Genomic DNA, 13,504 nt, shown 5'->3' on the forward strand with positions numbered 1-13,504 from the left:
ACAATAAGTTGGGTAAATTTTGTCCCATTCCTCCTGACTGAGCTGGTGTAACTGAGTCAGGTTTGTAGGCCTCCTTGCTCGCACACGCTTTTTCAGTTCTGCCCACAAATTTTCTATACGATTGAGGTCAGGGCTTTGTGATGGCCACTCAATACCTTGACTTTTGTTGTCCATAAGCCATTTTGTCACAGCTTTGGAAGTATGCTTGGGGTCATTGTCCATTTGGAAGACCCATTTGCGACCAAGCTTTAACTTCCTGACTGATGTCTTGAGATGTTGCTTCAATATATCCACCAAATTTTCCTGCCTCATGATGCCATCTATTTTGTGAAGTGCACCAGTCCCTCCTGCAACAAAGCACACCCACAACATGATGCTGCCACCACCGTGCTTCACGGTTGGGATGGTGTTCTTCGGCTTGCAAGCATCCCCCTTTTTCCTCCAAACATAACAATGGTCATTATGGCCAAACAGTTCTATTTTTGTTTCATCAGACCAGAGGACATTTCTCCAAAGAGTACGACCTTTGTCCCCATGTGCAGTTGCAAACCGTGGTCTGGCTTTTTTTGTGGCTGTTTTGGAGCAGTGGCTTCTTCCTTGTTGAGCGGCCTTTCAGGTTATGTCAATATAGGACTCGTTTTACAGTGGATATAGATACTTTTGTACCTGTTTCCTCCAGCATCTTCATGAGGTCCTTTGCTGTTGTTCTGGGATTGATTTGCACTTTTCGCACCAAAGTACGTTCATCTCTAGGAGACAGAACGCGTCTCCTTCCTGAGCGGTATGACGGCTGCGTGGTTTCCAAGCTGTTTAAAGGCACAGTCGACTTAGTGTATGTAAACTTCTGACCCACTGGAATTGTGATACAGTGAATTATAAGTGAAATAATCTGTCTGTAAACAATTGTTGGAAAAATTACTTGTGTCATGCACAAAGTAGATTTTCTAACCGACTTGTCAAAACTATAGTTTGTTAACAAGAAATTTGGAGTGGTTGAAAAATGAGTTTTATTGACTCCAACCTAAGTGTATGTAAACTTCCGACTTCAACTGTAAGTCCAGCCTGGTATACAGTCACATATAAATCCTTAGATATGTCCAGCCTGGTTATTCTACCCCTGTCAGTAGTATTAAGGCCAGCCCTCCTGTAATGACAATACTGCTGCTTCCACAGATAACAACATGGCGGGTAAATGATAAAGACATATTTGTATTAGATAAGCAGGCCATCTGGAGCAGATGGGATAGATTGACCCAGAGGAGGAACAAGATGCCAGACATTAAGGAGAACAATAAGAGGAACAGGGTCATTGGATGTGTGTAAGGTTAGTTTTTGGATGTGTATTAGCTACTCACCATGCCTCTCTACTGTTTATGCAGATGCCCCAGATCCCGGAGGGTGGCCCGTGGGGTGGGGTTGGTAAGGCCGTGCTGCCCCCCCATGCCCTGGCTCTCTACCAGCAGCAGATCACCATGGCCCACGGAGAGTCCTCCCAGGAGGCCAAGCAGCAGCAGCATGCAGGTCAGCCCAGCAAACAGCACCCTTACCCAGCGCAGGGAGACAGAGACCCCCACAACATCAGCAGCCCCCGCGTCCGCCCACGCAGCCCCTCCACCAGCGACAAGGACGGTACGAACACCAGCTCTCTCTCTCCCTCTCCCTCTCTCTCTCTCTCTCTTTCTCTCTCTTGCTTTCTTTTTCTCTCTCTCTCTTTTCAGCTCCTCTCATCCTTCTGCTCAGTCTAAACCCAACTCCCTTGGCTCTAGATTATTAGGCTACGTGCTGATTTGAGGGGAATTATGTCAGTTCTACACTGTTTGGTGTAGTGCTGGTATTGATCTTTGGTATCCCCGTGCAGCGGGATCTGTGTCGGGTTGTTGAGTTCAGTCTTGGATATCCTTAGAGAGTTGTGCTCCATGTTAATTGCTTGACCTGTCTAGACCTAGTCTTAATTTAGAAGATGTTGACACAAGATGAACTGAAGAGTTTCCATCTGGGGCCCTTAAAGAAGCCGAGGTAGGCCGGGACCAGGGCCTATGTAACTGGAGGATTTCCTATTGTTATGAACCCTGGAGAAAACACAGCCCAGTGGCAAGGGGGGACGGTGTTCTGTGTGAGTCACAATACAGTAAACTGAGGAGGTAGCCTATGTGTGTAGGGATTCGAGTCACATGGACATGTGTGAGTGTATGTATGAGTGTGATGATGTGAGTACCGGGTATGTGATCAGCTGCAGTATGTCTGTGTCCCTGCAGAGCTGGAAGGCAACGAGAGGTGGCTGCAGACTCTACTTCACGGATTACGTAGGTTCACACCCCGCCCTGCTCTATCCCTAACTCATACCCCTTCGGCCAACACACGCCTAGCTAAATTCACTTCCTTAGCGGGGTTTGACTGTGTGTGTGTACACTAAACACTAGCAATGGGTTTGGCAGTGTGTTTGTACTCTAAACACAAGAGATGGCTGTGTGGAGCAGCGTTGCTGTGTGGCTGGCTGCGCTCCTTGCTATGATGATGATAAGGAGGAGCATAACAAGCTAGTGCTGGCCAAGGGATGGCTCTCGGCTTCCAGAAAGTTTTGGTAAGGGCCAGGATTGGCTAGTTGCTGAGTGTGTGTTTGTGTGTCCCATCTTACAGATAAGTCCCGGGCCTTCTCTCCACACGGAGACCCTAAGAAGCAGGCGGTGGGGCCAGAGGACCTGAGGGCCACTACCCTGGGCCGGCCTGTCATGTCCCCCTACCCAATGTCCCCTCGAGACATGGCCAAGCTCAGCCACGATCAACACCTGCTCCATTATAACTCCTGTGAGTCCCACTACAAGCTGTCTCTAACCACAAGGGCTCCCATACCGTACTTTGTTGGGAAATGTTTGTTGAATTTGTTGTCCTCAGGGCAGCATCATCAGACCCTCATCCCCTGTAGTTCAGGTGCCAGCTCCCATTTCACTGTTATGCCCCCTTGCTTTGCGCTATCCTTAGCCAATCCCCTTTAACTGTTATTTCCTATCCAATCCTGCTCTGTCTATATTTGTATCCATATAGAAGTATCTGTCTGTGATCTCAGCTTTCCAGCAGGTTGGACACTCTGGGCCCCCTGGTCTGCAGCAGGATGGCGTCAGGTTGGCAGCGGTGCGCCCCCTCCACATGCCAGAGCCACCCCCTCTCATCTCCTCCAACAAGCCAGGGGGGTCTATCACACAGGTACAGTACATTAACGTTTCTCCAGAGAATCGTAGCACCCATTTAGAAGTTATGGGGAAAGTGAATGGAGTGTTGCCATGCACTATGCTCACTGTTGTTGCTGTGTGGTTCGCAGGGAACCCCAGTGCAGCTGCATAGCCCGGCTCACGGGATGGACCATGGGAAGATGCCCCCTGCACAGATGGGTTTGTCCTGGATGGATCAGAGGAAAGTGGGTGAGTCCAAGTGTCTGGAGTGGGTGCAGCATTCCCAGCCTTGGTTTGCTGGTGAGTTGCCCTCTTCTTACCCTAACCTTCAATTCTCCGTTTGGGTGTCCTGGGCTTTCTGCACTGACACACACTCCTCTCTGCTCTTATCTCACACTGTCCCCCTCTGACTCGCACACACCAGGTCCCTACCCCGTGGTGAAGCAGGAGCAGCTGTCCCCGCGGTGCTCGTCCTCCCAGGCAGAGAACCTGTCCACGCAGGGGGCGCCCCACGACGCCAACGCTGGACGTGGTGAGTTCACAGCTAGATACACTACACACCCCTCTGTCGGTACACTGTTCTCTGCTCATACGGATTCTCTGCTCTGTTATTGGTGCATAAACAGACCTCCATGCCAGTGTAAAGCCCGGACTTTGTTCTCCTGGATGTGTTGAATTTGCAGGGTCCATGCCAGCGGTGCAGGGGGGCAGCATCACGAAGGGCATCCCTGGGACCAGAGTTCACCAGGACTCCCCCATCTCCTACCGAGGAGGCTCCATCACCCAGGTAAGAGCAACACACCGACCTCAACGCTGTGCTAACTGGGCCGTACTTATTATCATGACTAACAGCTTTGGCCTAAAATTCTCACCGGACTGTTTATTGTACGTCTCCAAATGAAACGAGGACAACGACACAGGCGTGTTGAGAGGTCATGAGCACAGGCTGGAAAGTTAGGCTGGGTAAAGGCTGTGGCAACAGGCAGGCAGGATCTCCCTGCTGATCCTGACTGGTGTGACATAACCGTGGCTCTGACTGCTCCCTGTCGCCCTAGCAACAGGTACACACTGTACCACGTCTGTTCCCTACTTGATTTATCTGTTTACTCTCTCCACTCGCTAAGCCCCGTCACTGATACGCACGGTCTTCAGCCTGATGTAATAACTCCCTCAGCCAACTGGCCTGGAAATGGGATGAGATTATATGTGCCCAGATAGATAACTGAGGGAAAGGTGAGAGGTCGTATATAATCAGAGTGGGTGGGGATGTCGCACGGCGACTCCTTTGTTTGTCTAGCTGACTGCTAGGCAGAGTGAAAGCCTATCTGTCAATGAGGTGTGTGTGTGTGTACAGATAATCTTTGCGGCATCGGGTGCGTAGGTCTCTCGCATCTCCCTTGATGACATTGGATGCTGAGGGTAGATAAGGGAGATAGGAAGGGTGTTTGTGTCTGTCAAGGCCACTTGATCCTGTGAGACAAGCCCCCACCCCCCCCTAACCCTACACTTATGGTCTGGCATCTGACGTCACTATCCCCCGACCCCCCCCTCCCCCGAATATCATTTGACTTGTACATTTTAGTCATTTAGCAGAGTGACGTACAGTTAGTGCATTTATTTTAAGGCAGCTAGGAGGGACACCCACATATCACAGTTATAGTATGTACATTTTCCCTCAATAAAGGAGCTATCAGCAAAGTCAGAGCTAGTAAGGGTGGGTAAAAAAAGTGTTAGTTGACGAAAGGCGTTTTTGGGGGGGGACAGGCCTGTGCGTGCTCTCTCTCTCAGCCTCCCAGCAGGCTTACGTAAACCCTCACTAGCCATGGCGCAAATCTGACTCGCACTGAAAGTGTGCCAGAGATATGACTCAATAGCCCTGACCAAACCCGCTGCTGCCGTTCTGTCACCTGGTGTTAGCACTGCAGAGTGTGTGTGGGGGGTATTGTCTGAGACACAAATTGTGTTCTTATGTGACTACGCTGCTGCTGGTATAGTAGTGAGCAATTCAATTTGTTTAGCGTGATGGCTCTGTTGCAGCAGCGGTCGGGACATAAAGCTCTGTATTCGTTGAATCATAACGTGACATCCACGCGCATAACAACAATTGCCACACAATTCTCCGATTGGCATCAGTGAACGATAAACGATCCGTATGATCTTAATCATCGTCACAATAAAAAAATAACATTCAGGACAAATATGCATCTTACAACAACGAGCAATGAAAGGGTTAAACTGACATCTGCTGTATCTTGTGGGGTGATTGGCTGTTGTGTTCCTCTGCGTTTGTCCCTCCCTCCACAGGGCACCCCGGCTGACGTTCTGTACAAGGGGACCATAACCCGTCTGATCACGGAAGACAATCCCAGCAGGGCAGAGAGGGAGCGGGACGAGGCCCTGTCCAAAGGACACGTGGTCTATGAGGGCATCAGCGGACACATCCTCACCTATGACCGTCAGTTCTCTAACCTTCTAGAAACACCGTGCTACTACACTTAGACTACCGTTCAAAAGTTTGGGGTCACTTAGAAATGTCCTTGTTTTTGAAAGAAAAGCACATCTTTTGTCCATTAAAATAACATCAAATTGATCAATTAGGCCAGTTTTATTGCTTCTGTAATCAGGACAACAGTTTTCAGCTGTGCTAACATAATTGCAAAAGGGTTTTCTAATGATCAATTAGCCTTTTAAAATGATCAACTTGGATTAGCTAACAACGTGCCATTGGAACACAGGAGTGATGGTTGCTGATAATGGGCCTCTGTATGCCTATGTAGATATACCATAAGAAATCAGCCAATTCCAGCAACAATAGTCAATTACAACATTAACAATGTCTACACTGTATTTCTGATCATTATAATGGACCAAAAATGTGCTTTTCTTTCAAAAACAAGGACATTTCTAAGTGGCCCCAAACTTTTGAACAGTAGTGTACATACTGTAACAACAGGAACAGAGGCATCGCCTTTAGTCTTGAAGAGTTAAAGCCACCTCTCAATGCCCTCTATTGACTGTTGTTTGTGGCGTGTTCACCTCAGGCCTACCCTCTCAGAACCCTAAAGAAGACAGCCGGGGCCAGCCTGGGGAGATCTTGGGGCTGAAGCGCCCCTATGATGTCATGGAGGGAGGGATCTCCAGGGGGCTGCCCATGAGGGACTCTCTGTCTGCAGCCAACTGTGAGGGTAAGTTGAGCAGTCCGCTACTCTCTAAGAGCTCTAGCATGTACTTTACATAGACTAGAGTCCTACAAGGACGTAAAAAATGCTACTCTTTCTTCACTCCCGCACATACTTCAGGTCTGATGGGTAGAGCCATGCCCCATGAGAGAGACAGCCCACACCCGACCCACCACATCCGTGGTTCCATTTCACAGGGTAAGCAAATAGACCCACAATTTTTTTATATTCCATACACTGCATCAGGGTATGGTCACCTCGCCTAGTTGTACAATCGCTCAAGAGAAGTTAATTGTCAAAAAAGTTCCAGTCTGACTTCAAATTTGAACTCCTGTGTGTTTGTGTTCCACCCCTCCTCCTCTTCCCCCAGGTATCCCCCGTCACATGGAACCCCAGGATGGCTACATGAGGCGAGAGCCCAAGCAGATGAAGAGAGAGGGCTCCCCGCCCCGAGGGCCTGGCCAGATGGCTGACCCCATGAAGGGACGAGACGGCATGGTGCCCACTGTGAAGGAGGGGGGCCGATCCATCCACCTCATCCCCAGAGAGGAGCTACGACAGATGCCCGATGGCATGATGATGGCCAAGGCTGGCAAAGATGGCATCATAGCACAGGTGAGTGGAACGCCACACTGTAGATGCACTGTGCGTCAAGGAAATAAAAGCAAGAAAAGTCCCTGTTGGTAGAGATATTCAGTGTTTCCTTTTTTCAGGGTGCTCCTATGAAGCAGGAGCAGGGTGGCTTAAGGAAGGGGCATGACGTTCGTTCCATCATCGCCAGCTCCCCACGCTCTCACTACGGCATGCCCCCTCACCTGGAGATGCGGGGGCCTGAGCAGCGGGGCCGCTACGAGGAAGGTCCTAAGGGTCGGCCCAGCGCTGTGGTCAGCACGGCCAGCTCCATGGCCCGCTCCTCGCCTCTGGCCATGGGGGGCGAACAGGGTGGCAAGGCCCACCACAGCCCCGTTGGCTACGAGGAACACAAGGGTGGCATGAGGGCTCCCTACACTGGGCCTTCTCACAGAGGATCCCCCCTGTCCAGAGAATCAGGCCAGCGGCAGCATGAAGGTATGTCACACACTGACACCGGACTGTGCACTGTCGTAGAACCTGTTCGATTGTAACGCATTGATTGTTTTTCACCCTGGGTTGAAATGAAAAGAGCTCATGTGAAGCTCATGTGAAGCCCACTGTGTTTGTGTTCTGAAGCATCCTTCTCTCTCCTGTCTCTCCTCTGTGTGGTCCAGGCTCCAATAAGAATCAGCCTCAGGAGCGCAAGTCCACACCCACCCCTAGGGAGATGAGCTCTGGCAAGTCACCGCTGCCGGGCGTTGCCGAGCAGCAGGCCCAACAACAGGCCCAACAACAGGCGTCCCTGGCGTCGTACGAGCGTCTGCTGCAGGGTCTGGGGGCTGACGTGTACCGAGGTCAGATCCCCCTGGCCTTTGACCCTGCTGCCCTGCGTCAGGGCATCCCCATCGACCCAGGTACATAGTACACGACTAGACCATTCTCGTGTCCACTGTACAGTTCTACATAGGAGCTCCTTCAATAACTGCTCTTTCTGTGTGGTTGGGGGGACAGTGTATGTGACTATATGATGGCTTTATATGGTCTCTTTGTCTTCCTCCTCATTTAGCAGCGTACTACCTGCCTCGCCACCTGGCCCCTAACCCTGGCTACCCTCACCCCTACCCCTACCTGATCCGGGGCTTCCCCGACACGGCGGCCCTGGAGAACCGCCAGACACTGCTCAACGACTACATCACCTCCCAGCAGATGCACCAGTGGCCTGCAGCCGCCGCCATGGCTGCCCAGCGCTCAGACCTGCTGAGGGGGCTCTCACCACGGGACCAACCCCTCCAACTGCCCTACTCTGCTGCCCCGCGCGGTGAGCCTCACTCTGGTCATGGTGCAAACACACACACACAAAAAGTAGCCTAGCTGGACCAGTGTAGTGCAGTCTGTAGTTTTGACTAGTGTTGTTCTTTCTTCTTGTTCCCAGGGATCATCGATCTGTCTCAGGTGCCACACTTACCTGTCCTGGTCCCTCCCTCTGCAGGGTCTTCCGGCTCCCCCATGGACCGCATCACCTACATCCCTGGAGCCTTCCCTAGCCAGCCATACACCTCCTCTCCCATCTCACCAGGTACTGGACTGGACTCTACACCAGCCAGCGTTCTGTGTTTTAAATGTGATGCTGTGTGACGGACTCATCTGTGTTTTGTTTGTGTCTCTCCTGTGCTGTGTAGTTGGGCCCCAACACATGAGCAAGCAGCACGGCACACCGTCCTCTGCTGACCGCGAGCGGGAGAGAGACCGGGAGAGAGACCGGGAGAGAGACCGGGAGAGAGACCGCGAGAGGGAGAGGGAGAGAGACCGCGAGAGGGACAGGGAACAGGAGAGGGAGAGAGAGAGGGATCGCGAGAGACAACGGGACAGAGACAGAGAACGGGAGAGAGAGCGGGACAGGGACAGAGAGAAGGGGATCTCTCACGGCAACGTGGAACATGCCCCCATCTGGAGACCAGGTGTGTGAAGATATAGACCCACTCACTGCCTGTCTGTTTTTCTGCTATTCAATTATTACACTATTATGTTATTACCATGATAGTAGTACATTTACTGCACATGGTCTGTGTTGGATGTCTATGCTGTTGTTCAATGAGATGATATGAGCTCTGTGCTGTGTGTAAAGTATCTGTACCCTCCCTCCCTCAGGCACAGAGCACAGCTCAGGTGGTAGTGTCAGGCCCTCCTCCCACTCTGGCTATGGCCACCAGCACTCCCCGGTGTCCCCTCGCACCCAGGACAGTGTCCAGCAGAGGCCCAGCGTCCTGCACAACACTGGGGGCAAGAGTCTGCCTGTCAGCGACCACAACAACCCCTCTGTGCTAAGGTAACCTGCTTGGTGACATGCATGGTTGGATACATGGCTAAGTATCTCCTACTGCACGTGCCTTCTTCTGTGGTTCTTCTAAATATGATGTGCAGATGGTGGTGGGGGTTCGTCTGTGGTTGGCATGTTTACTGACTGTTTTAGTGATTTTTGTTTTCCTCTGACAGGTCCATGCCAGGCTCAAATCGCTACCCAGGCTACGGCTACCAACAAAGCATGGACTCTAAGGAAATGGGCCGGGATGGGGGCAAGAGTAGGGGAGGCCTTCCCAAACACACCCAAGATCAACATGGGCCCTCTATATCCTCCAGCAAATCTGACCCCAAGCTGGCCAGCCCTAACCAAGGGGGTTACCCCAGCCCCTACCCCCAGGGCTCTTCAGCCTCTCACCACTCAGGGCGACCCCCTCACCTGCTGCCCCCCCAGTCGGATAACGCTGCTGGCCGTGGAGAAAGTGGCACACCTAGTAGGGAAAAGACTCAAAACAAACCGATGTCCGTTCAGGAACAAGAGCTCCGAGCACTCGGTAAGACCACCATGACTGCGGCCAACTTCATAAACGCGATTATCATGCGTCAAATTTCTTGTGAAACGGGGATGCCAGAGACGGGCTCGCTCGTGGCCAACAGCGCCAGTGATGGTAAGACGCTCTGGATCCCAGGGTCCCCTCATCACCCAGACCCTCCCCTCGTCCGTCTGTGGCCTATTGCACGCTGTGGTGGTTGGGCATTATCAAATCAGTCCAAATTATTTTTGACATATTTATTTTTTTGTGTTCTTTTCTACGCTATGCTATTTTTTTGTGTAACGTAGAGAACTATAAAAAAAATATATATCCAAACGTGACCATCTAATTATTATTTAACACGTTTTGACATTGAGAAGTAGAAAATGTCTAAACTTGAGCTTACTTAGACAGAATATTTAGGAGATGAAAGCAGCTTACGAGCTGGATAAATCAAATTATTAAATGACTATATATTTTTATTAAATGACTATGTATTGACCATTATTATGGTACAAATACAGAACCCAATTGGTATTTCCTTGGAGAGAGATCCTAGATGCCCTTTAAGGTATCATTCATAGATGGCTCAGTGGTTGGAAGATTTCAACGTAACATTCATTGCTGCTTATTTTAATTTCCTTTTTATTGAGGATGTGGCTGTCTTTACCATGTGGCACCCCTCCCCCCTCATATTGCAATCTTAGTTCACCTGTAGCATTCAAGAGTTCCATATTAGAAACTAAATAAAGTAGCCTTGTTATCAATCTATCAATGTAATGTTAGAAGGTTTATGATGAGCATAGTAATTCTATAAGTATTTGATTCATAGTAAGTAATGACACCTTCCTTACAGATATTCGCCTCACAAAATGTTCCAGAAATAAGGCGCAAATATTGCTAGCTAGATTACCTGAATGACAAAAGAGAAAGCTTAGGTTGTGTGTGTCAGTCGGTGTCAATATAAACCAGTGTGAAATGTAGTAGGAAACGGTCAGGCGAGCCTGCCAGGGTGCATCACGAGAATAACGCCCCATCAGCCACCAGACAGACAAACAACCTCTCCGGAGCTCCAGACAGCGTTGATCTTCCTCTGGAGGAGGGTGGAGGTGGGGGGCAGGGAGAGGGCGTAACGGGGGGTGGAGAGACCCATAAAAAGATCCTGGGGGAGGGGGGTGCTGCAGCTTCTGGCCCCCAAATCTCTGCATGTCCTTATTACGCCTCACTGTAATTTATTCTGATTTTTCCACATGCAAACCGCTCAACGCGGCTTTTCCATCATTAGAAATGCAATATTGTTTTCTTGTTTTTCCATTTGTAAAGCTATGTGCCACATCAATATTTATGACATGCCTATAGGGAAAGTGTGTGCATGTCGAGGTCAGATGAGTGTTGTGGTATAACATGCTGTGAGAGGTATGTATATATATAATCACACACACACACACACACACACACACGTATATATATATATATATATATAGGAACACCTTCCTAGTATTGAGTTGCCATTTTATGTCACCTCTAAGCTTGTCAGTGATTCATGCTTCTCTCCTTTGAGGAGAGTTCAGTATATAAATAAGTTTGTAGTGTTCTGAAGTAGCTTGACACATCCAACGCCACTGGCTGACAACACATTGTAGAGACAGAGGATTTCTGCAGCAGGAAAACTACCGTTGAGCTCTTATGCACAGCAGATGTGTCACTTACGCAATGTTTATCTGCTCATTTTACAACAAGCTCTCGTCAGTTTTCACCTTTAGAAACAGGGAATACTAATACACTGTAGTTATAGACTTCCTGTAAGCTGCCTCTTCAAACTGACCCAGGAAACTGAATTTTCACCTTCTTTGTCCCCTTTGTGTGTACATGGTGGTGCTGCTTAATGTGTGTGTGTGCGCTTGTGGGCACCACCCTGTGTTTGTGTGTGTGTGTGTGTATTGTCCTGTCCCCTCAGTTCAACAGAAGATGATGCCCATGGAGCAGCATGGTCTGTACCGGCCTCCCTCTGAGGAGAGGCTGTCCCCGGGCCAGCAGCCCCAGTCCCCCCTGGTCAAAGGCAGCCAGAGGGTGGTCACCCTGGCCCAGCACATCAGTGTAAGCCCCCACACAACTACAGGAATATATTTTACTATATCATATCACTGTGACATTTACCATCTTAAAGATGATTTCCCGTCCAGTTCTTCTTAAAGTCTGTAGGAATGAGAAGCAGACAGGACGGAAGGAGAGATGCTGTGTCTGACCTGTATCTGTGATGTGTGTGGTGAACAGGAGGTGATCACCAAGGACTACACCCGGCAGACCCAGCAGGCCCAGCAGCAGGTCCCTATGCAGCAGTCTTACCATAGCAACTCTGTCCTGGACCTGACCCGGCCCCCCAGCGCCCCCCAGGCCCCACCTGCCTCCCAGGAGCCCAGCCAGGGGCCTCGCTACACTCCAGAGGGAGCCGGAGGGGATCGTGCCCGAGACAGGTACTGCCCAGGTTTTATACTGTATATGGCACCGCTCTGTATCTTCCTATGAGTGTCGCATGTTATGTACTACGTTTAATCCTATGTGGAAATGCAGATACCGAAATATTACTGACATGAATTGATATTGAATATTGTGTAGATGACTGTGCATACTCAGCCAGACCACAGTGGCTCATTAGTGTGTGTGTGTGTGTGTGTGTGTGTGTGTGTGTGTGTGTGTGTGTGTGTGTGTGTGTGTGTGTGTGTGTGTGTGTGTGTGTGTGTGTGTGTGTGTGTGTGTGTGTGTGTGTGTGTGTGTGTGTGTGTGTTCCCAGGTCCCCTCAGCCCAAGGTGTCACCTGTCAATATGTCTACAGACGGCATTGAGCCCGTGTCCCCTGCCGGAGCCATGTCTGAACCAGAGACACAAGGGGCCTCCTACCCCAACGAGCAGGGGTAAGGTCTCACCCTACCTCCCTTCCTCGCACAGATAGAAATCAATCTCTGGACTACTCTTGGTTAAAAAAAAATGAGGGTAATAGCCGTAGTGTAGGAAGCAGTAGTACAGTAGTTCTCCAGACGCTAACTAGATGTGGTCATCTCCCCACAGCATGGGCTCTCACTCCCCTCCCAGCACCTCCCAGCCCCCAGCCTTCTTCAGCAAGCTCACTGAGAGCACCTCGGCCATCGTCAAGTCCAAGAAACAGGAGATGATCAAGAAGATGACCGTGGTCGGCAGTGACGCCGACTTCAGTGAGTCCCACCACCACAGTGACCGCATACAGCATTGGTACTGTAGATACTGTAGTCATAGACAGAGAGACTATGCTCTAAAAATACTGTTTCCACATCCAGATCCTGGTCAGCCAGGAACAGAGATTTTCAACATGCCTGCTTCTACCACTGCAGGTAAGATGCAGCATTTCTAGAAATGATCGTGGGATATTAGTGGGGAGAGGTGGATTATTGTTACTCTCAACCACAATGTTGTTGTATAACGTGCTTAGAGTAGTAGTTTTTCTGTGATTTATGCACGGTAGACTGTTAGCTAGATTTTCTGTTTATGTGACTCTGTTGTGGTATAGATCAGCATGGTACAGCAGAGAGGTTCTCCTCCATGGCCACGTTCCCCTGATGAGCCCCTAGCTGACACAGCTAGGCTTTTGGCTGCGGCTCCGGAGCATGTGCATCAGCATGGCTACTCACAGGAGACTGGAGAGAGCAGTAGCTACGTGCTGGATGTTATTTAGAGTCCATCACCTCTCTCTGCTGTGGCTATCCTCTGGAGGCTCATAACCT

The 13,504-nt window shown here is 50.1% G+C and overlaps 1 protein-coding gene across 18 annotated transcripts in view; it reads left to right on the forward strand.

The window, feature by feature from the left end:
* Nucleotides 1–13,504, forward strand: part of LOC139545500 (nuclear receptor corepressor 2-like) — a 132,620-nt gene that overhangs the window by 109,122 nt on the left and 9,994 nt on the right. For 7 of the 18 annotated variants that reach the window (XM_071353340.1, XM_071353342.1, XM_071353346.1 and 4 more), the window contains exons 22-44: nt 1,380–1,629; nt 2,256–2,303; nt 2,638–2,805; nt 3,065–3,201; nt 3,317–3,467; nt 3,592–3,699; nt 3,794–3,954; nt 5,472–5,622; nt 6,209–6,352; nt 6,467–6,544; nt 6,717–6,961; nt 7,060–7,414; nt 7,594–7,833; nt 7,986–8,237; nt 8,352–8,495; nt 8,599–8,877; nt 9,068–9,245; nt 9,413–9,885; nt 11,708–11,847; nt 12,025–12,224; nt 12,542–12,661; nt 12,816–12,958; nt 13,061–13,114. In XM_071353340.1, coding sequence (XP_071209441.1) covers nt 1,380–1,629; nt 2,256–2,303; nt 2,638–2,805; nt 3,065–3,201; nt 3,317–3,467; nt 3,592–3,699; nt 3,794–3,954; nt 5,472–5,622; nt 6,209–6,352; nt 6,467–6,544; nt 6,717–6,961; nt 7,060–7,414; nt 7,594–7,833; nt 7,986–8,237; nt 8,352–8,495; nt 8,599–8,877; nt 9,068–9,245; nt 9,413–9,885; nt 11,708–11,847; nt 12,025–12,224; nt 12,542–12,661; nt 12,816–12,958; nt 13,061–13,114 — 4,219 coding nt within the window. The remainder of the gene's footprint in view (nt 1–1,379; nt 1,630–2,255; nt 2,304–2,637; nt 2,806–3,064; nt 3,202–3,316; nt 3,468–3,591; nt 3,700–3,793; nt 3,955–5,471; nt 5,623–6,208; nt 6,353–6,466; nt 6,545–6,716; nt 6,962–7,059; nt 7,415–7,593; nt 7,834–7,985; nt 8,238–8,351; nt 8,496–8,598; nt 8,878–9,067; nt 9,246–9,412; nt 9,886–11,707; nt 11,848–12,024; nt 12,225–12,541; nt 12,662–12,815; nt 12,959–13,060; nt 13,115–13,504) is intronic. The other 11 variants (XM_071353352.1, XM_071353343.1, XM_071353357.1 and 8 more) reach the window with 11 other exon arrangements.

This window comes from Salvelinus alpinus, chromosome 19, assembly GCF_045679555.1.
Source record: "Salvelinus alpinus chromosome 19, SLU_Salpinus.1, whole genome shotgun sequence".
NCBI classification, from domain to species: domain Eukaryota; kingdom Metazoa; phylum Chordata; class Actinopteri; order Salmoniformes; family Salmonidae; genus Salvelinus; species Salvelinus alpinus.